We start from the raw sequence: 27,128 nt of genomic DNA, 5'->3' as shown, positions 1-27,128 counted from the left end.
AATTGAAGTATTTCATGACCTCATTCTGCCCCAAAGCGTTCTGTTTACTTAGTACTTTTGACTGTACCCAAATGTGTCTCTGATTTGAATGTGAAAGAAAAGCTTCTAGAGGCCTCTGATCAGCAGAGAGGCATTCCACTCTAGAGGCATTCCACTCATGATGTGTCAAGAATGAGACCTGTTGGTCTTGTGGTGAGGAGGGGGTTGACAATCAGAGCAAAAAAGCATTTCATCTGTTGAATTATTTCATTGACACATGCCAATATTGCTTTTCTAAAAACTTGAGGCCAGAGCCACTGCATCAGTATAAGGGGCAGGCTGTTGAGAAAGGTAGAAAACAGAAGCAAGTGTAGGTCATCCTGTTCTTTTGAGATGACTCTGGCATTCAGTATGATCATGGGTGATCATTCAACTGAGTACTCCATTTCCCACTTTCTCCCCAGACCCTTTGGTCCCTTTAGCCCTAAGAACTATATCTGACTTCTTAAGGCCAAAATATTGAATGTTTTTAACTACTTTCTTTGGCAGAGAATTCCACAGGCTCACCACTCTCTCTGGATGAAGACATTTCTCCTCATCTCAGCCTAAGTGGCCTACCCCCATATCATAAGACTGTGACCTCTCACCAGGAGCATTCTTCCTTTGTTTACCTTGTCTAGAATTTTAAGGGTTTCTATGGGTTAAACCTCCCACCCTTCACCTATTTTCTAAACTCCAGTGAATAAAGTCCTAACCGATCCAATTTCTCTTCATACATCAGCCCTACCATTCAAGGTATCAGTCTAATAAACCATTCTTGCATTCCCTTCATAGACAGAACATTGTTCCTCAGGTAAGGAGGCTAAAACTACACACTGTACTCCAGGTGTGGTCCCACCAAGTCCCTGTACAATTGCAGCAAGACCTCCCAGCACCTGTACTTGAATCCTCTCACTATGAAGGTCAACACACTGCCTTACCAACTGCTGCATCTCCCCATGCTCTCTTTCAGTGGTTGATGTACAAGGGCACCCAGGTCTAATTGTACCTTCCTATTTCTCAATCTATTACAATTGGGATGATAATCTACTTCCCAGTTTTTGTTACCACATTGGATAACCACCTGTTTCTCCACAGAATCCATCTGCCATGCATTTACCGACCCACTGAACTTGTCCAAATCACGCCAAAGCATTTCTGAGTTCTCCTTTCCATTCACCCTCCCACCCAGCTTTGTCATCTGCACAGTTGGAGAGGTTATGTTTAGTTTCCACCTCTAAATCATTAATACATATTGGGAATCACTTCTGGCCAAACATTTTTGTTTTCTTTTCCTTTTTTTTAAAATCCCCTCTCGTGTGTGTGTGTGTGCTAAACACGAATTATATAAATATCTTTATTAACATTCCACCACCAGGAAAAACATCCATGTGACAAGCAGAGCCATAGCAGGGTCAGTGCTCATGTGAAACATAAAGTGAAGGGGAGGGTAAGAACTAAATCAAAACAGTATTGGAGGGGGACATGAAGCACTACATCCCCCACCGTGCTCACCTTTCTGTAAAGACATTGGATATGGTGTCAACTAACATTCTCAAACAGTAATCTCCCCAGTATCTCAGTAGCTACTGGCTGCTACTCATTTATTCCATTTTGTCTGTCTGCCAGTCAGTTCAAATTTAAGACTCGAGTGAGGACTTCCTCCACTTGATGGTGTTAAATCTGGATTACTGCAGAGGCTCAGTCATGGACTATATTTAAGATTGAGATCTATATAATTCCATATATTAGCATCAAGTGCGGCACGGTGGCACAGTGGTTAGCACTGCTGCCTCGCAGCGCCAAAGACCCGGGTTCAATTCCCGCCTCAGGCGACTGACTGTGTGGAGTTTGCACGTTCTCCCCGTGTCTGCGTGGGTTTCCTCCGAGTGCTCCGGTTTCCTCCCACAGTCCAAAGAGGTGCAGGTCAGGTGAATTGGCCATGCTAAATTGCCCGTAGTGTTAGGTATAGGGGTAAATGTAGGGGTATGGGTGGGTTGCACTTCGGCGGGTCGGTGTGGACTTGTTGGGCCAAAGGGCCTGTTTCCACACTGTAATGTAATCTAAAAGTACTGAAAAATGGAGTTGAAGTAGAAAGCCATGATCTCATTGAATAGCAGAGCAGGCATGAAGGGCTGAATGGCCTTCTCCTGAATCTATTTCTGGTGTTACCTCCTGGCTCAAGCTAGCACTGAAGTGGTTTGCGTTTCATGGGAGATGCTTTGTTTTAAAAAGAACAACTACTGATGATTAAGAACTGTTTTAAATGCATTTTACTGTTGACACTGAAGCCATTGGAAATAATCTAATTGAAGGAAAGCTGGTGAATGGAAAAGGAAAGTTGGTTAATTTGAAATATTGAGACCAAGACATAACTTGATACTTCTGAAGGAATTAGTTTCCCATTGTGTTCCAAGTCTTCCTGTCTCCAATCTCTGTACCTAAATTTGTCCAGTGTAATGTTTATGATCGATGTGCATCTGCTTTTTTCCTTCACCCCACCATTGACCTTAATTTGTTTTGACCCTAAACACTCTGGTCTTACAAAGGTGGAAAGACATACTATATAGGAGTAGGCCATTCAGCCTATCAAGCCTTGTTTTGCCATTCAATGAGATCATGGTTTGTTGTTTACAAGGCTGAGGGGGGAACTTGCTTGAAGTTGTACAAACCTCTAAGTAGCAATAGACACAGTAGATAAGGAGAATCAGTAGATAGGTGAGGCAATGGCATAGTGGTGTTATCACTAGGCTATTAATTACAGTGAATCCCCAGTAATGATCGAGTGACCCAGGTTCAAATCCCACCATGGCAGGTAGTGGAATTTGGATTCTATTAAAAATCTGGAATGAAGAGTCTAATGATAACCATGAAATTAGTTTTAATTGTGCAACGGGACAGGACATCTGGTTCACTAATGTCCTTCAGGGAAGGAAACTGCCATCCTCACTTGATCTGGCCTACATGTGACTCCATACCCATGGCAATGTGGTTGACTCTTTACTGCCCCTGTCCTGTGAATGAATGAAAAAAAAAATCTGCTTTGGGGAAGGGTCAATGACCAGAGGGGCACAGTTTTGAGGGGAGGATTTGAAGAAAAAAATCTGTACTCTGGTTTCCTCCCACAATCCAAAGATATACAGGTTAGGATAGTTTGGCCTTTGGAAATGCAAGGTTACAAGGGGTGGTGGATCTGGGTGGGATACTCTTCAGGGGGTTGCTGTGGACTGTGGGCTGAATGGCCTGCTTCTACATAGGATTCTGTGATTCATTGGCTGCTCTGATGGGTCACTGGATCATTACTGGGGATTCACTGTAATTAATAGCCTAGTGATAACACCACTATGCCATTGCCTCACCTATCTACTGATTCTCCCTATTTTTTTTCTTTTCTTTCTTTTTTTTCTCTTTCTTCTTTTCTTTTCTTTTTTATTTAACCCCCACACTACCGCCTAACTGCGGTAGTGCTTATTTTTCCCCAGCACCCATGGTGTGTGTAGGTGTGAGACACAGTGAGAGACACAAGGTGCACAAATCTTTATTCAATTTCCACCACCAGGAAGATAGGAAAACACCCGAGTTGCCATTGACAAGCACTGCCCTTCACATCAAAGGGCAGTGCTGTGTGATCAAAACAGGGAAGGGGAATTCTCCCTATCTACTGTGTCTATTGCCACTTAGAGGATTGTACAACCTCAAGCAGATTCCCCCCTCAGCCTTGAAAACAACAAACCATTATCTCATTGAATGGCAAAACATTCCCTGTCTTTTTCCCATGTCCCTTGATACTGATCAAAAATCTGTCTCTTTCTCAGTTTTGTTATTTAATGACATTATCAGCCATCAGTGGTAAAGCATTTCACAAATTCACAACCTCTGGCATAAGCAATTCCTCCTGATCTGTCTTAAACGTGTGATCCCGGATTATGAGATAATGTCTTCTCTGAGAGACTCTCCCACAGAGATGTTCCCTGAAATATCTCTGGGACACACACACACACCCCAACAACCCCACTGCCCTGTGGCTGACCATATCAACTCCACCTCCCACTCCATGAAGGACATGCAAGTCCTGGACCACCTCCACCACTGAATCCAAGCCACCTGACAACTGGAGGAAGAATGCCTCATCTTTTGCCTTGGAACCCTCCAACCATACATCAAAGTTGACTTCACCAGTTTTCTTATCTCCCCTCCCCACACTTCATCCTAGATTCAACTTGGCACCACCCTCTTGAACTGTCCTATCCATCCACTGCATCTACCTATCACCTGTCTAGCTACCTTCCCCTCCCCCACTCTATTTATCTCTTAGCCCCCTCCCCCGCCACATTCCTGATGAACTTATGCTCAATGTTGACTCTCCTTCTCGATGCTGCCTGACCAGCTGTGCTTTTTCAGCATCACACTCCTCAACTCAGATCTCCAAGATCTGCAGTCTTCACTTTTTCCACAAAAGGGCAACAACCTGTCTGCACCTGCCTTGTCAAGTCTTATAAGAATCTTGTATGTTTCAAAAATGTTGTCCCTTATTCTTCTATATCCCAATGTGTAGGTTCAATCTACTGAACTGCTTTTCATAAGACAGTCTCTCCAGTTCTGGTATTAGCTGAGTGAGCCTTCTCTGGACTGCCTTGAATATCTTTGTATCTTTTCTTATAAATGGGGTCCAAAACAGGTTCACAGCGTTTTGAGATTTGTAGGTCAGGTTGAGGTTCTGGATGTAGGTTTGCTCGCTGAGCTGGAAGGTTCATTTTCAGACATTCCGTCACCATACTAGGTAACGTCATCACTGAGCCTCCTGATGAATCTTCACCCAGATGCTCACTGATGATGTTACCTAGGACGGTGACAAAATGTCTGAAAACGAACCTTGCAGCTCAGTGAGCCAACCCACATCCACAGTTCACAGCATTTCAGCTGTGGTCTGACTAATGCCTTGTATAATTTTAGCAAAACTTCCCTACTTTAATGCTCCATTTCCTTTGAATTAAAGGCCGACATTCCACTTGCCTTCCTTTATTACCTACTGACTTTGGATGCTAGCTTTTTGTGATTCATGGAGATGGACTCCTCAATCCCTTTGTTCTGTAGCTGCTACTACTATTTCAATCTTTTTTTTTAAAGCAATCACATGATTATCATAATATCTCAAGCTTTGGCTAGGTAACAGTTTGTCTCTGATAAGCTCTTGTGATGATCTTTGGACATTTTATGACATTGAGAATGCTATATTAATGCAGATGGTGGTAGCTAATACTGGAACATGCAGCGCTTTCCACTGAACATACAAGTTGCTGGAGGTAAGATCAGCATAGGTTCCTCTTCCTTGCCTTCTGCTGCTGCCTGTACTGCACCCTCCCTGCCCTCCCAAAACACTCCCAAGTAAAATCAGAAGATGAGGTTCTGACCTCACCTTGCAATACCCAGTCAAAGCTTTAAAATGTCAAAACATCTCCCTGCCTAGATTGATGGTGGAAAACAGTCCTCTGAGATACCAGAGAACTTGTGGAACTATACTACAACTGGAAAAAAAGACAAATTTCCAAAAGAAAAAGATTTTTTTTAAATAGAAACTATTCTTGATAGGAAATATTTAAAACCTATTTCTAAATCTGTCCTAGTGCCAAACTTGCCCTGCACCTCATCTTTCGGAGAAAATGTTCAACAACGTGACATATCATTTCATTGATGTGTTCTCATAGTAGGTCAATTGCAGCCTTAATGTTAAGAACAGTTGTTCACACTTTGCCTCTGGGATTCACTTATCTTGTCCATGTTCAAATTAAGGCCAATGGCAGGAGCAGAATGGCCTTAGCAAAACCCAAACTGAGCATCAGTGGACAGGTTATTGCAAAGCAAGTCCTATCTTGCTAATTTAGTTTAAGTTATGAAAAAGAATAAGGAAGAAAAAAATAGAAAAAAAGCTCAATTTAGTGCGTAACAAGGTGGACTGATGAGGGAACTGCAGTGAATATTTCTCATGGATTTTAGTGAGGCATTTGACAGGGTTCCACATGGTGGGCTGCTAAGAAAAGTTAAAGCCCTTGGGGTACAGGAGAATGTGGTGAGTTTGATCCAAATTGATTCAACAATATGACAAATAAAGTACCTGAACATAAGACAACCCAAAACACTTCATTGACACATTCTCATAGTAGGTCAATTGCAGCCTTAACATTAAGAACAGTTGTTCTCATTTTGCTCTGGAATTCACTTATCTTGTCCATGTTCAAATTAAGGCCAATGTCAGGAGCAGAATGGCCTTAGCAAAACCCAAACTGAGCATCAGTGAACAGGTTATTGCGAAGCAAGTCCTATCTTGCTAATTTAGTTTGTTATGAAAAAGAATAAAAAGGAAAAAATAGAAATAGAGCTCAATTTAGTGTGTAACAAGGTGGACTGATGAGGGAACTGCAGTGAATATTTCTCATGGATTTTAGTGAGGCATTTGATAAGGTCCCACAAGGCAGACTGCTAAAAAAAAAGTTAAAGCCCTTGGTATATAGGGGAATATGGTGTGTTTGATCCAAAATCGATTCTGAGACAGCAAACATGGAGGCCTACAGGAGAGTAAAAGTCCCTTCAGCCATAAGGCCTGCACCAGTCAAAAGCAAGCACCTATTTTTCAGCACTTGGCCCATCGCCTTGTATCTCATGGTTTTGCAACTGCACACTTAAATGCTCCTTAAATGTTAGATTACATTACAGTGTGGAAACAGGCCCTTGAAAGCTTCTGTCTCAACCAACCTTCGAATGAAAAAAAAATCCTCAAAATCCTTTTCTAAATCTTCTGTCTGTACCTTAAAGCTATGCCTCCAGTCACTGATCCCTCCACCAAGTGGAGAAGTTTCTCCCTGTGTATAACTCTTAATTCTCTGCCTCAACTGTCTCCTCTGCTCCAGAGAAATCCAGTCTATGCGATCTCTGTCCATAATTAAATCTCTCCAATCGAGGCCATAGAAACAAAGGATAATAGCCAACAGATGTTTCTGCAAATGGAATGAGGTTTCCGTGGTGTTCCACAAGGCTGTATTAGGTCCCTTGCTAAATGTGGGAGGCAATGATTGGGAAATTTGCAAACAACTAAAAAAAAATTGGCAAGGTAGTTGATAGTGAAACAGATGGCTATCAACTACTGGAAAACATTAATGGTTTGGTCGAGTGGGTGAGAATATGGCAATGGAATTCAAGCTGTAGAAGTGCAAGGTAATGCATTTGGGGATGGCAAACAAAACAAGGAAATAAACAGGAGGGCATTGGCAGGGGTAGAGGAAATGAGTGACTGTGGCAGGACACGGAGATAAAGTGGTACATACATGTGGGCAGTTTTCCTTCGCTGGATGAGGTATTGAATACAAAGAGCAAGGATGTAACAATGGAGCGATACAAGGCAGTGATTAGGCAGAGCTGGAGTTTTGTTGACAGTTCTGGTCACCACATTTTCAAAAGTGTATCACTGCTTTAGAGTGCACAAGAGATTAAAAGAATCCTGCCAGGATTTGAAAATTGCAGTTTTGCAAACAGAGTTAGATAGGCTAGGGTTGTTTTCCTTTGAACAGAGGGGGTGAAATAACGATGGAGTTGGATGAAGTGGACAGAAAAGACCCTTTCCTTGTATCATAGCAGTCGATTGCTGGGGACAGAGAGCTAAGAAGCATTAGAGGAGACAGGCGGAAAATCATTTTCACCCAGAGAGTAGTGGGTGTCTGAAAATCACGAGGCAAAAGTGAGGATACAGATGCTGGAAATCAGAGTCTACATTAGAGTGGTGCTAGAAAAGCACAGCAGGTCGGGCACTGTCCAGTTTGGTGTTGCTCAGCTCACATGGAAGGAACCTGAATTTGCACTGAAAATCCTGGAACCTATAAGATTATAGACCAGATACTAGTAAGCGGGTTTCCATTGGGCAGCTAGTTCATTCAGCTGGGCAGGCAGGATGGGCTGACCAGACCCTTTTGGTGTTGTGGACACAATAACTGAGTGGGTAAGTGGTATGGGAGTAATAAAACACATTTCAAAAGTACAAATAGGTTTGTTGAAACTGACAAAAACTACTACAGTAGAGACTATAATCACTTAGATATAATTGAAAGTCTTGTCTTTGGTAAGATGGGACTTCATCCCACATAACTCTCCATCCTATCTGGGGAGGATCCTGGGTCACTTATTCAAACCCAGCTACGTATCTCATCCTCTCCACCAATACATCTAGGATATCTGTCTTAATATTTCACAGTCAAGAAATGGAGTGATATTTATGATCCCACCCAGGGTCTTTTATTTGCCCTCCAAATCATCAACCTGAAAGAGGACTGTAGTAATCACACTGACAATGATAATACACATGTAACTTACATTAGTTTCTGAGTGTATTAAATATTAATTCCTTTCCCTGACAGTGTGACAACGGTCACAGGTAATTTCAAAAACATTTTATCATGTAGGTATTTACACTTTGTTACAGTTTGTGGTCATGAACAAAAACTATTATAATGAAGGAGCGGTTTACTCGGTTTTATTGGTTAAGTTCTTGATGTACTGCCAGCCTTTCTGAGTGTATTCGTTACATTTTGTAGGCGCAGCGGACAAGAAGCATGCGGTAGCTTCAACACCTGCAAAGCAAGTTAAATAAAAGCTGGTTAATTTTGAGATTCTGCTCAGTACTTTCCAACAGGTATAGGCAAACTTACCAGAGGCATTCTGCATGGTACAGGTTTTTGCCATCCGAGTGTAACACGGCCACATTACCTAACTCAGTTGCCTAGTTATAGAGTCATAGAGATGTACAGCACGGAAACAGACCCTCGGTCAACCCGTCCATGCCGACCAGATATCCCAACCCAATCTAGTCCCACCTGCCAGCACCTGGCCCATATCCCTCCAAACCCTTCCTATTCATATACCCATCCAAATGCCTTTTAAATGTTGCAATTGTACCAGCCTCCACCACTTCCTCTGGCAGCTCATTCCATTCACATACCCTCTGCGTGAAAACGTTGCCCCTTAGGTCCCTTTTATATCTTTCCCCTTTCACCCTAAACCTATGCCCTCTAGTTCTGGACAACACCACCCCAGGGAAAAGACTTTGTCTATTTATCCTATCCATGCCCCTCAGTTTTGTAAACCTCTATAAGGTCATCCATCAGCCTCCGGCGCTCCAGGGAAAACAGCCCCAGCTTATTCAGCCTGTCCACATAGCTCAAATTCTCCAACCCAGGCAACATCCTTGTAAATCTTTTCTGAACCCTTTCAAGTTTCACAACATCCTTCCGATAGGAAGGAGACCAGAACTACATGCAATATTCCAACCAATGTCCTGTACAGCCGCAACATGACCTCTCAACTCCTGTACTCAATACTCTGACCAATAAAGGAGAGCATACCAAACACCTTCTTCACTATCCTATCTACCTGCGACTCCACTTTTAAGGAGCAATGAACCTGCACTCCAAGGTCTCTTAGTTCAGCAACACTCCCGAGAACCTTACCATTAAGTATGCAAGTCCTGCTAAGATTTGCTTTCCCAAAATGCAGCACCTCACATTTATCCGAATTAAACTCCATCTGCCACTTCTCAGCCCATTGGCCCATCTGATCAAGATTCTGTCTGACATAATCATCTTTGCTGTCCACTACACCTCCAATTTTGGTGTCATCTGCAAACTTACTAACTCTACCTCTTATGCTCACATCCAAATCATTTATATAGATGATGAAAAGTAGAGGACCCAGCACCGATCCTTGTGGCACTCCACTGGTCACAGGCCTCTGGATGTAGGTTTGCTCGCTGAGCTGGAAGGTTCATTTTCAGACATTTCGTCACCATATTAGATGAGGCTTCATCCAGAGGCTCACTGAAGATGTTACCTAGTAGGATGACGAAATACCTAGTAGGATGACAAAACGTCTGAAAATGAACCTTCCAGCTCAGCGAGCAAACCTATATTCAGTTGCTTCGTCTTCATGGATTAGCTATGGCTCAATGTCAGGAAGGCCAATTAAGTATCTCTAACTGTCAACAGCTCTTTTGGGCATTTCTCACATATTTATGCTTTATTTCTTATTGTCTTTATAAGTTATCCAAAGAAGTCACCCAATCTTCAGAATGCTCCTCCCATTTCTGAGATATTTATCTGCCTAGTAGCAGAATGGTCCAACGTGGCAAAACAAAAATAATTAAAACCTTGTGAATTATATCTCAAAATATTCTTCAGGTCATAGAATGTATAGCACAAGGCACCAGCCTCACGTTCCTGTGCTAACTCTTCATCTAGAGTCAACGATTCCAATTGTGTAAAGCTGGCATCTCCCTAGAATTTGTTATATATTTCATTTTTCACAGCATTAAGTTGGCTGTCCATTACAACACAAGGTAGACTTAAATCGGGAATAGACCTCTCTGCTCCAGTCAGACTTACTGTGTCCCATCGCTCCTGTGCCAGGTCACCTGACTCACTCTCAAAAGAGGCAAAACACATCCAACGACAGGCATAACGCCACTCATCCTTTGTTTCAATATTCCCCTTAACTATATATTCAACTGCTGCTACTGTTCAAGATCCAGTAACTGCTGGAAAAAAGATGAAGGATCAGGGGTCCCAGTGCTTTTCCACAATCTAGTCATCTTCAATCACTGCAACTCCAGGTGCTCACCAGTTTAGCAACTGATTGAACTGCCTTTTTAAAGGCTGGTACGAAGCTGGGCAAACTTCCATTGAAGTCTATCTTTAGAGATTTTACTCATGTACCCTAGAAGTGAAAGTCACCATAATCTTACCAGACCACAGGACTAATCTCTCAAAGACAGATGACTGGTGGAGGTTTAAACCGAGAGTCACTACACCACAGTACAGGGAGAGAGATTGAGAAGGTGAGTTCTTTACAGTTACCTCAGCTAGTGTGGGAATTGAACCCACACCGGCATTACACTTCATTGCAAATTTGCTGTCCAGCTAATTGAGCTAACCAACCCCCTATTTACCTGAATTCCAGTATTCGTTAACGGGAACATTCAGCTTGGGAACCTCTGGTAACTGTGAAGGGAATGAAAATGGTTAGACACTGTAGTTCTACAGCTGCTCCTTTCACACAAAGTGGTCAGTATTTTCTATACAGTGCAGAGTTAGCTCCATTTTACAAAGATGCTCTCAGTAATTCATGCATCATCGCTAAACATATATGTATAGATGTTATTGCCATGGTTCAAATTACAAACAGAACATATACACTCACATTTATATAGTTCACACATATATACAACTTTTTATATTGGACATGCAAAAATATCGCAATTTGAGGGCATCAGTGGCAGAGTGGAATGCAACAGGACGAGTAACTTCGACTAACGTTCTCAGGACGTGGGTTCAAAACCAACCACAACAAAAATTTAGTTCAAAGAATTTAAATTCAATTAATAAAATCTGGAATTAAAGCATTGGTACTCCCCATGAATTGTCATAAAATCCTCACCTATCCACTAACACTCTTGCAAACAGCCCAACAATCCACTCAGCTGAAGGGCAATTAGGGATGCTGGTCTCATCAGTGAGGAACACATCCCATCAGAGATTTAACAGAAATTATTCTCAAGGCACTAACAACTAGTTGGCTTGTTAAGCCATTTCAGACAGAAACTCTACACTGAGACTGGAATTTAAGAATGACATGCACGGTGGTTCAGTGGTTAGCACTGCTACCTCACAGCGCCAGACACTCAGGTTTGATTCCAGCCTCGGCCGACTGTCTGTGTGGAGTTGGCACATTCTCCCCGAGACTGCGTGGGTTTCCTCCAGATGGTTTCCTCCCATAGTCCAAAGATGTGCAGGTTAGGGTGGACTGGCCATGCTAATTTGCCCATAGTGCTCAGGAATGTGTAGGTTAGGTGCGTTAATCAGGGGTAAATATAGGGTCGGGGAATGGATCCAGGTGGATTACTCTTTGGAGGATCAGTGTGGACTTATTGGGCTGAAGGGGCTGTTTCCACACTGTAGGGATTCTATAAGTAGTCCCTCTGTACTCAGAATCAAACTAGTGAACCTTCTTTGCACCGTCTACAAAGCCATTATATCCTTACTTAGAGAAGTGAGGACTGCAGATGCTGGAGATCAGAGTTGAGAGAGTGTTGCTGGGAAAGCACAGCAGGTCAGGCAACATCCGAGGGGCAGAGGAATCAATGTTTCGGGCATAAGCCCTTCATCAGGAATGAGGCTTGTGGGCCAGGACAGAGATAAATGGGAAGCGGGGGTGGGGTTTGTGGAAATGTAGCTGAGAAAGTGATAGGTGGATGAAGTGAGGGAGAAGGTGAAAGTCAGAGGGGGGAGGGATGGACAGTTCCGGAGGGTGGTACTGAGTTGGAGACTTGGGACTGGGATAACGTGGGGGAGGGGAAATGAGGAAGCTGTTGAAATCCACATTGATCCCATGTGGTTGCAGGATCCCGAGCAGAATATGAGGCTTTCTTCCACCAGGCGCTGGGTGGTAACGGTTTGGCAGTGGAGGAGGCCCAGGACCTGCATGTCCTTGACGAAGTGGGAGGGGGAGTTGGAGTGTTCAGCCACGGGGCGATGGGGTTGGTGGGTACGGGTGTCCCAGAGATGTTCTCTGAAATGATCTGCAAGAAGGCGTCTTGTCTCCCAATGCAGAGGAGACTACATCAGGTGCAACAGATACAGTAGATGACATTGGTAGAGGTACAGGTAAATTTCTGACAGATGTGGAAGGATCCCTTGGGGCCTTGGACGGAGGTGAGAGGAGTGGTGTGGGCACAGGTTTTGCACTTCATGTGGTGGCAGGGAAAGGTGCCAGGAGTGGGGTATGGGCTGTGGGCCTGATGAGGGAGTCACGAAAGGAATGATCTCTCTGGAATGCTGATAGGGGTAGGGAGGGAAATATATCTTTGGTGGTGGGGTCTGTATATCCTTACTTAGGATAAAGGGACTAAAACTGTTCACAGTATTCTAACACCTCATGTAGTTTAACAAGACCTCCCTATTTTTAAAAACTCCATTCATTTTGAAATCAAAAGGCCAATATTCCATTTGCCTTCCCTATAACCTACCGAACTTGCAAATGTTAGCATTTTGTTGCAGCCTTTCCCATTTGATTGAAGTTTAGAAATAAATAACATTTTATAAATAATATTTTTTCATCTATTCTTCCAACCAATATGCCTAACCTCATATTTTCCCACATCATATTCCATATGCCAAGCTCTTGCCCACTCTCTTAACCTGTCTATATGCCTCTGTCATTCTTAAAACATTCTTTTCCATCTATTTTGTCCTCTGCAAACTGGACTATAGTATATTCACTTCCATCCTTCCAGTCATCAATATATATTTGCAAATAGCTGTCACCCAGGCATGGAAGCACCACTGTGAGACTGAGGTGGACAAAGTTAGAAGTCACATGTCATCAGGTTATGATGAAGGGGAAGAGCACTGAAAGCTTGTGATTTCAAATAAACCTGGTATTGTGTGACTTCTGACTGATCCACATGATAACGGGTTGCTACCTGTAAAATGCCTCCACTTAACCCAATTCTGTCTTCTATTGGTTAGGCAATCTTCTATCCAGTATACTATCCCCAAAACCGTAAGATGTTATCTTATTAAACACCCTGTTGTCCAGTAACTTATATGTGGATTTTCAAAATTAGTTCAAAATTACACCTAATAATTTGCCTTTATCCATCCTGCTTGTTACCTTCTCAAGGAATGCCAGTTTTTTTTTTAATATTCAGTCATGGTATGTACAAGTCACTGATTGGTGAAGCATTTAGGACCCATTCCTAATTGGCCTCTCAAGTGATAGTGAGCTGCCTTTATGAACAAATGCAATCTATTTGGTGCAGGTACACCTATCATGTCATGAGGAAGGGAGTTTCCAGATTTTGACCCAGTGACACCAAGGGTCTGACAGTATGTTTCTAAGTCAGAATGGGGAGTTGCTTAGAAAGGAACTTGTTGGCAGGGTCCCCACCTATTACTGCCTTTGTATTTGTAGATGTAGTGGTCATGGGTTTGGAAGATTCAGTCTAAGGAGCCTGGGTGAATTTCTACTGGGCACCTTTTAAATGGTACACATTGCTGCAACTGAGTGTCAGCAGTGGAAGGAATCAATGTCTGTGAAAGTGGTGCCAATCAACTGGGTTACTTTGTCCTGGATGATGTCAAGCTTCTTGAGTATTGTCAGAGCTGCATTCATCCAGGCTCTTTTGACTATTTCATCACACTCCTGACTTCTGCCTCGTACATGAAGTTTGGAACATCAGGAGGAGAGTTATTTGCTACCGCCTCTGACACGCTCTTGAAACCACTATTTATAAAGCCTGTCTAATTCAGCTTTTGGTCAATGGTAGCCCCAGGATGTTGATATTAAGGTTTCAGTGATGGCAATGCCATTAGTTAGATTGTCCCAAACTGGAGATGGTCATTGCCTGGCACTTGATGTGGCATGCAAGTTACTTCATACTTGTCAGTTCAAAGCTGGATATTGTCTAGGTCTTGCTACATTTGGGTATGGACTGCTTCAGTATCTTAGTCATCATGAATGGTGCTGAACATAGTGCAATCATGAAAAAATATTTCCATTTCTGACCCTCGGATAGAGACGGACGGAAGGTGAAGCAGCTGAATATAGCAGGACCTAGGACATTATCCCCGAGGAACTCCAGATGTCTTGGAGCTAGGATTATTGATCTCCAACAACCACAAACATCATCTTTTGTCCTGGGTATGATTCTTATAAGCGGCGACTCTAATCCTGCTTTCCATGGACTCTAGTTTTGCTTGAGGTCCACGAGAAAATAATCAGTCAAATGCAGCCTGGATGTCACTGGCAGTCACTGTTACCTCCCTTCTGGAATTCAGCTTTTTTGTCTATGTTTGAAGTAATGAAGCCAGGAGCTGAGTGGCCCTGGCAGAACCTAAACTCGACAACAGTGAGCAGATTATTGCTAAGCAAGTGCAGTTTCACAGCACTGTTGGTGACCTCTTCCACCACATTACTGATGATTGAGAGTAGACTGAATGGACAGTAATTGATGAGGTAGATCTGTTCCATTTTGTGTGCTGGACATTTCTCTACATGATAGGGTTGCTCCCACTCTGCTCTCCAACACTTTGCATCGAACCAGAGGTGATCACCCTGGCTTGATGGTAATGTCAATAAATTTGAGCAGAATGATATTCCCTTTGTGAAGTCAAACTGACTCAGCTTGATTATATTATGTATTTTTAAATGTTCTGCTTTTGCATCCTTAAGAATGGACTAACATTTTCCAGCTTGCCATGTCCTAACAACCCAGCTAGTTGGATCAGCACCTTCTTGGGCACAATTTTTTTCATATTCTTTCTCAAGCACCCAACTAGAATCCTGTACATTTTTTTCATATTCTTTCTCAAGCACCCAACTAGAATCCTGTACATATGCTGAACTCACACCAGAAATAAAGCTTCCTTAGCAATTTAACTGAAGACTTCTGGTATCCTGATGAAGGGCTTATGCCTGAAACATCGATTCTCCTGCTCCTCGGATGCTGCCTGACCAGCTGTGCTCTTCCAGCACCACATTCTCTTGATTTCTGGTATCAATGGCAGCCCAGCTCAAAACAGGAGCAGGAAAGAGGAGACAAAGAATTAAAAACAAACAAATTTGCTCAGCTTATATACTGTACCTCCACGCCAAAATACTTGGCCCAGTGATCCATTGCAGTTGGGACCGCAGCTGAAACAGTTTTCAATACTTCCAAACTGTGCTCCCCATTTCCAAATAGGTCCTGGTCATAAATGATGTACACAGTGCCTCCAATTATCCCAAACTTTGTAAAGAACCTTGAAACAAAACCATTAGAAAAGAAAAACAATATGAACATTTAATGTAACCTCACCAGATAATGTTAAAAATCACACAACACCAGGTTATAGTCCAACAGGTTTATTTGGAAGCACACTAGCTTTCGGAGCAACACTCCTTCATCAGGTGATCACCTGATGAAGGAGTGTTGCTCCGAAAGCTAGTGTGCTTCCAATTAAACCTGTTGGACTATAACCTGGTGTTGTGTGATTTTTAACTTTGCACACCCCAGTCCAACACTGGCATCTCCAAATCACCATCAGATAATGAGGACAATAATCAGTTTGGGCTCAAACAGATGATTCCTCTGCTTTTATTAACTCAGATTTCAGAGACCTGTTCTGCCTCAACCAAAATCAAAACTTCCACTCAAAATGTAATATTATTAACATTTTACTCCTAAACAGCACGTCTTTAAAGCAGATTGACCAGTCACTTAGTTTAAAATTGGTGATTGCATGTCCACCAATGAGATCATGTCTGATCTAATAACCCTAAAGTCCACTTTCCCCCATTTTTCCCAGAATCCTTGATTCCCGTACTGATTAAAAATCTCTCTCAACCTTGAACAGACTTAACAATCCCGCTTCGACAGCCCTTCATTGGTAAAGAATTCCACTGAAGATTCTCATCTGATTTAAGTGTACCAAATTCTTATTCTGCCATTATGCAGTCCGGTCTGACACTCTCTCTACAAGGGGAAACGATTTTTCTGCACCAACTCTGTTCAGTCCTGGAAGAATCATGCCTGTTTCAATAAAGTAACTTTAAATTGTTCTATACTTGAATGATCATAGACCCTATCAACTCAATCTCTCCTCAGAAGAGGGATCCTCCATACCTGGTATCAACCTTGTGAACCTTTTCTGGATTGTCTCCAACGACAATATATCTTTCCTGAGATAAGGGGCAAAAAACTGTTCACAGTATTCCAGCTGTGGTCTGACTGTATTATATAGTTTAACACTGCATTCCATTTGAAATAAAGGCTAACATTCCATTTGCTTTTCCTGTTATCCACTGATCTTGGATGCTAACTCGTTATGATTCATGAACAAGAATTTGTAAATGTCTCTATTCTTTAGTGTTTAAATAATATTTAGCTCCTCCAACCTTCCTGACAAAGTGCATCATTAGTTACAGGCTCCTGTTCTGAAAATGCACCCCTTACCTCAATTCTCCATGTTTTACAAACACAAACAAAAACAGAAGTTGCTGAAAAAGTTCAGCAGGTCTGGTAGCAACTGTGGAGAGAAATCAGAGTTAACATTTCAGGTCCAGTGACCCTTTCTTAGAATTGGTCTCTAGCCCCATGATTTTGTGACAATGCTGTCACATTAAAAAGATTACATAACAACCTCCGAACGAGACGGGCAGGGAGTATTTGGTTCGGATAATGGATAGCATTTTTACGGGACCTTGAGATTTTGTTTGGATAATCTGAAATTTGGATAATTAATGTTCGGATAAGAGATTATTCTGTATTTTGTCCTGGGGTTTTTTTTGAAGATAGGTATTGTAAAGGCAGAGGTGCTGAAGTGGCTACTGGACACAGCCTAAGTCAATAGTTTAAGAGGCCTTCAGGATTTTATTTTCAAAAACAGTTGTAACAACGGAAGTGGAGTGGCCAGTTCTCAGAGATCAGACTTTCTAGTTTTTGCAGCTGTAGCAGTCAGCAGCTGTTTGGGTCCCAAAAGATTCGGAGTTTCAGTGAATGACTCCGAACTGACCTTTATTGGTCAAAGTATTGAGTACAGGAGTTGGGAGGTCATGTTGCAGCTGTACGAGATATTGGTTAGGCCACTTTTGGGATATTGCGTGCAATTCTGGTCTCCTTCTTATCGGAAGGATGTTGTGAAACTTGAAAAGATTCAGAAAAGAATTACAAGGATGTTGCCGGGGTTGGAGGATTTGAGCTATAGGGAGAGGTTGAAAAGGCTGGGGCTGTTTTCCCTGGAGCATCGGAAGCTGAGGGGTTACCTTATAGAGGTTTATAAAATCATGAGGGGCATGGATAGGATAAATAGACAAGGTCTTCTCCATGGAGTGAGGGAGTCCAGAACTAGAGGGCATAGGTTTAGGGTGAGGGGGAAAGATATAAAAAGGGACCTAAGGGGCAACTTTTTCACACAGAGGGTGGTACGTGTATGGAATGAGCTGCCAGAGGAAGTGGGGGAGGTTGGTACAATTGCAACATTTAAAATGCAGCTGGATGGTATATGAATAGGAAGGTTTGGAGGGATAATGGCCGGGTGCTGGCAGGTGGGACTAGATTGGGTTGGGATATCTGGTCGGCATGGACGTGTTGGACGGAAGGGTCTGTTTCCATGCTGTACAAAACTATGACTGCTACTTTTGCTGCAATCTCTCGATGTGATTTACTCTTGAATTTGAGAACTGCATATAAAAATCTAAATTTATCTTTTTGCCAAGGGGTGTGTTTTTGGGCTGTAACTATATTGGTGCTGGAAAAGCACAGCAAGTCAGACAGCATCCAAGGAGCAGGAGAATTGACGTTTCAGGCATAAGCCCCTCATCAGGAATCTTCCTGATTAAGGGCTTATGCCTGAAATGTCGATTCTCCTGCTCCTTGGATGCTGCTAGACCTGCTGTGCTTTTCCAGCACCACACTCTTGACTCTGATCTTCAGCATTTGCAGTTCTTACATTCCAGCTGTCACTATTTTGGAACAGTTACTTAGTAACAGGTAGTATATCTATTATTCAGTTAAATTTACCAATAGTTGTTATTCTAAATTTCTCGCTCTTTTATTTGTATTTTAACTGAAGTGTTTAAATAAATTGTGTTTTGCTCAATAAGGATAGTTTAGGGTCTAGGCTACCTTCTTAAAATATTTTGAGGGGGTCTGGTCTGGTCCATAACAAGAACTTTTTCCTCTAGTGACAGTTATTGAATTTATTTCATCTCCTCCATTTGCCCCTTGAATATTTGGTAACTTAAGAATACCTTTTAGAGCTTGAAATGTTTTTAGAAAATTTGATAAAACATTATACAAAAGCAAGCAATTTTTATTAGCGACCAGCAGTTTTCAATGTAACTTTGAGAACTGGTCCATCACAGCATTGATAAAAGACATCTGAAATAACAGGTGGGTCTCTGCCCCACACCCACCATTATCCAGTAAATAGACAAAGTCTTTTCCCTGGCATGGGGGAGTCCAGAACTAGAGGGCATAGGTTTAGGGTGAGAGGGAAAGATATATAAGGGACCTAAGGGGCAACTTTTTCACACAGAGGGTGGTACGTGTATGGAATGAACTGCCAGAGGACGTGGAGGAGGCTGGTACAATTGCAACATTTAAAAGGCATTTGGATGGGTATATGAATAGGAAGGGTTTGGAGGGATATGGGCCGGGTGCTGGCAGGTGGGACTAGATTGGATTGGGATATCTGGTTGGACTGAAGGGTCTGTTTCTGTGCTGTACATCTCTATGACCTCTACCATCCTCTCTCCTCCCCTTTCCCCTTACACCCCACGGCAACCCTGTCTCTCACCACTCTGGCTCACTCTCTATCCCCACCCCCCACCATCCCTCTCTCCTTCAGTCCCCCTCGTCCCCCACCATCCCTCTCTCCTTCAGTCCCCCCCCCCCCACCATCCCTCTCTCCTTCAGTCCCTCCCCCACCATCCCTCTCTCCTTCAGTCCCCCCCCCCACCATCCCTATCTCATTCAGTCCCCCCCCCCACCATCCCTATCTCATTCAGTCCCCCCCCCCCCACCATCCCTATCTCATTCAGTCCCCCCCCCCCCACCATCCCTATCTCATTCAGTCCCCCCCCCCCCACCATCCCTATCTCATTCAGTCCCCCCCCCCACCATCCCTCTCTCCTTCAGTCCCCCCCCCCACCATCCCTCTCTCCTTCAGTCCCCCCCCCCACCATCCCTCTCTCCTTCAGTCCCCCCCCCCCACCATCCCTCTCTCCTTCAGTGCCCCCCCCACCATCCCTCTCTCCTTCAGTGCCCCCCCCACCATCCCTCTCTCCTTCAGTCCCCCCCCCCACCCCACCATCCCTCTCTCCTTCAGTCCCCCACCCCACCATCCCTCTCTCCTTCAGTCCCCCACCCCACCATCCCTCTCTCCTTCAGTCCCCCCCCCCACCATCCCTCTCTCCTTCAGTCCCCCCCCCCCCCACCCCACCATCCCTCTCTCCTTCAGTCCCCCACCCCACCATCCCTCTCTCCTTCAGTCCCCCACCCCACCATCCCTCTCTCCTTCAGTCCCCCCCCCCACCATCCCTCTCTCCTTCAGTCCCCCCCCCACCATCCCTCTCTCCTTCAGTCCCCCCCCCCACCATCCCTCTCTCCTTCAGTGCCCCCCCCACCATCCCTCTCTCCTTCAGTCCCCCCCCCCACCCCACCATCCCTCTCTCCTTCAGTCCCCCACCCCACCATCCCTCTCTCCTTCAGTCCCCCACCCCACCATCCCTCTCTCCTTCAGTCCCCCCCCCACCATCCCTCTCTCCTTCAGTCCCCCCCCCCCCACCCCACCATCCCTCTCTCCTTCAGTCCCCCACCCCACCATCCCTCTCTCCTTCAGTCCCCCACCCCACCATCCCTCTCTCCTTCAGTCCCCCCCCCACCATCCCTCTCTCCTTCAGTCCCCCCCCCACCATCCCTCTCTCCTTCAGTCACCCCCCCCCCCCCCACCCCACCATCCCTCTCTCCTTCAGTCCCCCACCCCACCATCCCTCTCTCCTTCAGTCCCCCCCCCCACCCCACCCCACCATCCCTCTCTCCTTCAGTCCCCCCCCCACCATCCCTCTCTCCTTCAGTCCCCCCCCCCACCATCCCTCTCTCCTTCAGTCCCCCACCCCACCATCCCTCTCTCCTTCAGTCCCCCCCCCACCATCCCTCTCTCCTTCAGTCCCCCCCCCCCCCCACCCCACCATCCCTCTCTCCTTCAGTCCCCCACCCCACCATCCCTCTCTCCTTCAGTCCCCCCCCCCACCATCCCTCTCTCCTTCAGTCCCCCACCCCACCATCCCTCTCTCCTTCAGTCCCCCACCCCACCATCCCTCTCTCCTTCAGTCCCCCCCCCACCATCCCTCTCTCCTTCAGTCCCCCCCCCCACCATCCCTCTCTCCTTCAGTCCCCCCCCCCACCATCCCTCTCTCCTTCAGTCCCCCCCCCCACCATCCCTCTCTCCTTCAGTCCCCCCCCCCACCATCCCTCTCTCCTTCAGTCCCCCCCCCCACCATCCCTCTCTCCTTCAGTCCCCCCCCCCACCATCCCTCTCTCCTTCAGTCCCCCCCCCCACCATCCCTCTCTCCTTCAGTCCCCCCCCCCACCATCCCTCTCTCCTTCAGTCCCCCCCCCCACCATCCCTCTCTCCTTCAGTCCCCCCCCCCACCATCCCTCTCTCCTTCAGTCCCCCCCCCCACCATCCCTCTCTCCTTCAGTCCCCCCCCCCACCATCCCTCTCTCCTTCAGTCCCCCCCCCCACCATCCCTCTCTCCTTCAGTCCCCCCCCCCACCATCCCTCTCTCCTTCAGTCCCCCCCCCCACCATCCCTCTCTCCTTCAGTCCCCCCCCCCACCATCCCTCTCTCCTTCAGTCCCCCCCCCCACCATCCCTCTCTCCTTCAGTCCCCCCCCCCACCATCCCTCTCTCCTTCAGTCCCCCCCCCCACCATCCCTCTCTCCTTCAGTCCCCCCCCCCACCATCCCTCTCTCCTTCAGTCCCCCCCCCCACCATCCCTCTCTCCTTCAGTCCCCCCCCCCACCATCCCTCTCTCCTTCAGTCCCCCCCCCCACCATCCCTCTCTCCTTCAGTCCCCCCCCCCACCATCCCTCTCTCCTTCAGTCCCCCCCCCCACCATCCCTCTCTCCTTCAGTCCCCCCCCCCACCATCCCTCTCTCCTTCAGTCCCCCCCCCCACCATCCCTCTCTCCTTCAGTCCCCCCCCCCCACCATCCCTCTCTCCTTCAGTCCCCCCCCCCACCATCCCTCTCTCCTTCAGTCCCCCCCCCCACCATCCCTCTCTCCTTCAGTCCCCCCCCCCACCATCCCTCTCTCCTTCAGTCCCCCCCCCCACCATCCCTCTCTCCTTCAGTCCCCCCCCCCACCATCCCTCTCTCCTTCAGTCCCCCCCCCCACCATCCCTCTCTCCTTCAGTCCCCCCCCCCACCATCCCTCTCTCCTTCAGTCCCCCCCCCCACCATCCCTCTCTCCTTCAGTCCCCCCCCCCCACCATCCCTCTCTCCTTCAGTCCCCCCCCCCACCATCCCTCTCTCCTTCAGTCCCCCCCCCCACCATCCCTCTCTCCTTCAGTCCCCCCCCCCACCATCCCTCTCTCCTTCAGTCCCCCCCCCCACCATCCCTCTCTCCTTCAGTCCCCCCCCCCACCATCCCTCTCTCCTTCAGTCCCCCCCCCCACCATCCCTCTCTCCTTCAGTCCCCCCCCCCACCATCCCTCTCTCCTTCAGTCCCCCCCCCCACCATCCCTCTCTCCTTCAGTCCCCCCCCCCACCATCCCTCTCTCCTTCAGTCCCCCCCCCCACCATCCCTCTCTCCTTCAGTCCCCCCCCCCACCATCCCTCTCTCCTTCAGTCCCCCCCCCCACCATCCCTCTCTCCTTCAGTCCCCCCCCCCACCATCCCTCTCTCCTTCAGTCCCCCCCCCCACCATCCCTCTCTCCTTCAGTCCCCCCCCCCACCATCCCTCTCTCCTTCAGTCCCCCCCCCCACCATCCCTCTCTCCTTCAGTCCCCCCCCCCACCATCCCTCTCTCCTTCAGTCCCCCCCCCACCATCCCTCTCTCCTTCAGTCCCCCCCCCCACCATCCCTCTCTCCTTCAGTCCCCCCCCCCACCATCCCTCTCTCCTTCAGTCCCCCCCCCCCACCATCCCTCTCTCCTTCAGTCCCCCCCCCCACCATCCCTCTCTCCTTCACCTCTCTCCTTCAGTCCCCCCCCCCACCATCCCTCTCTCCTTCAGTCCCCACCATCCCTCTCTCCTTCAGTCCCCCCCATCCCTCTCTCCTTCAGTCCCCCCCATCCCTCTCTCCTTCAGTCCCCTCCATCCCTCTCTCCTTCAGTCCCCCCCCATCCCTCTCTCCTTCAGACCCCCCCCCATCCCTCTCTCCTTCAGTCCCCCCCCATCCCTCTCTCCTTCAGTCCCCCCCCATCCCTCTCTCCTTCAGTCCCCCCCCCCATCCCTCTCTCCTTCAGTCCCCCCCCCACCATCCCTCTCTCCTTCAGTCCCATCCCCCCACCATCCCTCTCTCCTTCAGTCACCCCCCCATCCCTCTCTCCTTCAGTCCCCCCCCCCCACCATCCCTCTCTCCTTCAGTCCCCCCCATCCCTCTCTCCTTCAGTCCCCCCCCCCCCACCATCCCTCTCTCCTTCAGTTCCCCCCCCCCCACCATCCCTCTCTCCTTCAGTCCCCCCCATCCCTCTCTCCTTCAGTCCCCCCCATCCCTCTCTCCTTCAGTCCCCCCCCATCCCTCTCTCCTTCAGTCCCCCCCATCCCTCTCTCCTTCAGTCCCCCCCCATCCCTCTCTCCTTCAGACCCCCCCCCATCCCTCTCTCCTTCAGTCCCCCCCCATCCCTCTCTCCTTCAGTCCCCCCCCCCATCCCTCTCTCCTTCAGTCCCCCCCCCACCATCCCTCTCTCCTTCAGTCCCATCCCCCCACCATCCCTCTCTCCTTCAGTCACCCCCCCATCCCTCTCTCCTTCAGTCCCCCCCCCCACCATCCCTCTCTCCTTCAGTCCCCCCCATCCCTCTCTCCTTCAGTCCCCCCCCCCCCCACCATCCCTCTCTCCTTCAGTTCCCCCCCCCCCACCATCCCTCTCTCCTTCAGTCCCCCCCATCCCTCTCTCCTTCAGTCCCCCCCATCCCTCTCTCCTTCAGTCCCCCCCATCCCTCTCTCCTTCAGTCCCCCCCCCCACCACCCCTCTCTCCTTCAGTCCCCCCCATCCCTCTCTCCTTCAGTCCCCCCCCCCCCACCATCCCTCTCTCCTTCAGTTCCCCCCCCCCCCACCATCCCTCTCTCCTTCAGTCCCCCCCATCCCTCTCTCCTTCAGTCCCCCCCATCCCTCTCTCCTTCAGTCCCCCCCATCCCTCTCTCCTTCAGTCCCCCCCATCCCTCTCTCCTTCAGTCCCCCCCCATCCCTCTCTCCTTCAGACCCCCCCCCATCCCTCTCTCCTTCAGTCCCCCCCCATCCCTCTCTCCTTCAGTCCCCCCCCCCATCCCTCTCTCCTTCAGTCCCCCCCCCACCATCCCTCTCTCCTTCAGTCCCATCCCCCCACCATCCCTCTCTCCTTCAGTCACCCCCCCATCCCTCTCTCCTTCAGTCCCCCCCCCCACCATCCCTCTCTCCTTCAGTCCCCCCCATCCCTCTCTCCTTCAGTCCCCCCCATCCCTCTCTCCTTCAGTCCCCCCCCCCCCCACCATCCCTCTCTCCTTCAGTTCCCCCCCCCCCCACCATCCCTCTCTCCTTCAGTCCCCCCCATCCCTCTCTCCTTCAGTCCCCCCCATCCCTCTCTCCTTCAGTCCCCCCCCCCATCCCTCTCTCCTTCAGTCCCCCCCCCCACCATCCCTCTCTCCTTCAGTCCCCCCCCCATCCCTCTCTCCTTCAGTCCCCCCCCCCATCCCTCTCTCCTTCAGTCCCCCCCCCCATCCCTCTCTCCTTCAGTCCCCCCCCCCATCCCTCTCTCCTTCAGTCCCCCCCCCCATCCCTCTCTCCTTCAGTCCCCCCCCCCATCCCTCTCTCCTTCAGTCCCCCCCCCCATCCCTCTCTCCTTCAGTCCCCCCCCCCATCCCTCTCTCCTTCAGTCCCCCCCCCATCCCTCTCTCCTTCAGTCCCCCCCCCATCCCTCTCTCCTTCAGTCCCCCCCCATCCCTCTCTCCTTCAGTCCCCCCCCCCCACCATCCCTCTCTCCTTCAGTCCCCCCCCCCACCATCCCTCTCTCCTTCAGTCCCCCCCATCCCTCTCTCCTTCAGTTCCCCCCCCCCACCATCCCTCTCTCCTTCAGTTCCCCCCCCCCCCACCATCCCTCTCTCCTTCAGTCCCCCCCATCCCTCTCTCCTTCAGTCCCCCCCATCCCTCTCTCCTTCAGTCCCCCCCCCATCCCTCTCTCCTTCAGTCCCCCCCCCCACCATCCCTCTCTCCTTCAGTCCCCCCCCATCCCTCTCTCCTTCAGTCCCCCCCCCCCCCATCCCTCTCTCCTTCAGTCCCCCCCCCATCCCTCTCTCCTTCAGTCCCCCCCCCCATCCCTCTCTCCTTCAGTCCCCCCCCCCCATCCCTCTCTCCTTCAGTCCCCCCCCCCCATCCCTCTCTCCTTCAGTCCCCCCCCCCCATCCCTCTCTCCTTCAGTCCCCCCCCCCATCCCTCTCTCCTTCAGTCCCCCCCATCCCTCTCTCCTTCAGTCCCCCCCCCATCCCTCTCTCCTTCAGTCCCCCCCCCATCCCTCTCTCCTTCAGTCCCCCCCCCATCCCTCTCTCCTTCAGTCCCCCCCCCATCCCTCTCTCCTTCAGTCCCCCCCCATCCCTCTCTCCTTCAGTCCCCCCCCCCACCATCCCTCTCTCCTTCAGTCCCCCCCCCCACCATCCCTCTCTCCTTCAGTCCCCCCCCCCACCATCCCTCTCTCCTTCAGTCCCCCCCCACCATCCCTCTCTCCTTCAGTCCCCCCCCATCCCTCTCTCCTTCAGTCCCCCCCCATCCCTCTCTCCTTCAGTTCCCCCCCCATCCCTCTCTCCTTCAGTTCCCCCCCCCCCCACCATCCCTCTCTCCTTCAGTCCCCCCCATCCCTCTCTCCTTCAGTCCCCCCCCCCATCCCTCTCTCCTTCAGTCCCCCCCCCCCCCCATCCCTCTCTCCTTCAGTCCCCCCCCCCCCCCACATCCCTCTCTCCTTCAGTCCCCCCCCCCCCCCCATCCCTCTCTCCTTCAGTCCCCCCCCCCCCCCCATCCCTCTCTCCTTCAGTCCCCCCCCCCCCCCCATCCCTCTCTCCTTCAGTCCCCCCCCCCCCCCCATCCCTCTCTCCTTCAGTCCCCCCCCCCCCCCATCCCTCTCTCCTTCAGTCCCCCCCATCCCTCTCTCCTTCAGTCCCCCCCCATCCCTCTCTCCTTCAGTCCCCCCCCATCCCTCTCTCCTTCAGTTCCCCCCCCCCCCCACCATCCCTCTCTCCTTCAGTCCCCCCCATCCCTCTCTCCTTCAGTCCCCCCCCCCATCCCTCTCTCCTTCAGTCCCCCCCCCATCCCTCTCTCCTTCAGTCCCCCCCCCCATCCCTCTCTCCTTCAGTCCCCCCCCCCCCATCCCTCTCTCCTTCAGTCCCCCCCCCCCCATCCCTCTCTCCTTCAGTCCCCCCCCCATCCCTCTCTCCTTCAGTCCCCCACCCCATATTTCCTCTCCACATTCCCTTCCTCTCTCCCCCCTCCTCCCCCCATATCCCCTCTCCCCTTCCCCACCCCCACCGTGTGTGTCTCCCCAGGCTGGGGGGGGGGGGGGGGGGGGGAGGGGGGTCTCTCTGACCTGACGCTCCTGATGATCCCGGACGCCATGAGCAGACTCTGCGGATCCTGTGACCTTTCACCCTCCCGCCCCCCCGTACGTCACTCCAACCGCCGCCGGGTCCGGCTTTAAGTTCATTCCCCGCCCCCACCCTCCGTGTCTCTCTCCCACTCTCCCTCTCTCCCTCTCTCCCTCTCTCCCTCTTCCCGGTCCCACCGCTGCCCCCAGGGTCGGGGAGGCGCCTTTGACCTTCAGCAGTCCCTGGGCGCCGCCATCTTTGATACTGGCGGCCCCTCGGTGCCAGTCTCTGCCTGGCCGAGAGGGAGGCGCTACAACAATGCAGGCCTCCCTTCCATTCTCAACCTTCACCTAAGTTATTTATTAATCTGCAGCACACTTCAACCCAAACCCTCTTACACCCCCGGGACCCCAGATACAGAATTTTGCGAATGTTGCACATTTTTTGTCCACTGTCTTCAAAAGGCAAGGGGTATTAGTGCCCCAGACACCAGGCAAATTCCATCCAGAGAAATGTCAAGTGCTTTAATTTGTGGAGAGGACCATGAGGGGAGGTGTAAAGTTACGTTGTACGGTACAATTAGGGGTACGAAAACAGAAAGGGGTGAAAAAATGCACCAAATAATGTCAGAGAGTGTGGTGAAGGGATTTGCAAACTTTTTCTCCACTTTAGTCCCAACTTTATAGAACATAGAACATTACAGCACGGTACAGGCCCTTTGGCCCTCGATGTTGCGCCGGCCTGTCATACCAATCTGAAACC

At 49.1% G+C, this 27,128-nt stretch overlaps 1 protein-coding gene across 1 annotated transcript; it reads right to left on the bottom strand.

Annotated features, from left to right (window-relative positions):
• Nucleotides 1-8,520: 8,520 nt before the first annotated feature.
• On the bottom strand, nt 8,521-26,421 carry LOC122565411 (MICOS complex subunit MIC13). The gene is made up of 4 exons (XM_043721361.2): nt 26,369-26,421; nt 15,698-15,854; nt 11,003-11,054; nt 8,521-8,633 (listed from the first exon to the last, which is right to left on the bottom strand). Exons 1-4 carry the CDS (start codon nt 26,395-26,397, stop codon nt 8,527-8,529), a joined length of 345 nt encoding a protein of 114 aa, XP_043577296.1. The 5' UTR covers nt 26,398-26,421; the 3' UTR covers nt 8,521-8,526.
• Between the last annotated feature and the right edge of the window lie 707 nt (nt 26,422-27,128).

Source organism: Chiloscyllium plagiosum, unplaced genomic scaffold (assembly GCF_037043375.1).
Source record: "Chiloscyllium plagiosum isolate Xiang-an unplaced genomic scaffold, Cpla_swu_hap1 HiC_scaffold_28, whole genome shotgun sequence".
NCBI lineage: Eukaryota > Metazoa > Chordata > Chondrichthyes > Orectolobiformes > Hemiscylliidae > Chiloscyllium > Chiloscyllium plagiosum.
The sequence above is the reverse complement of the archived record's forward strand: the minus strand, read 5'-3'. Positions and strand labels throughout refer to the sequence as shown.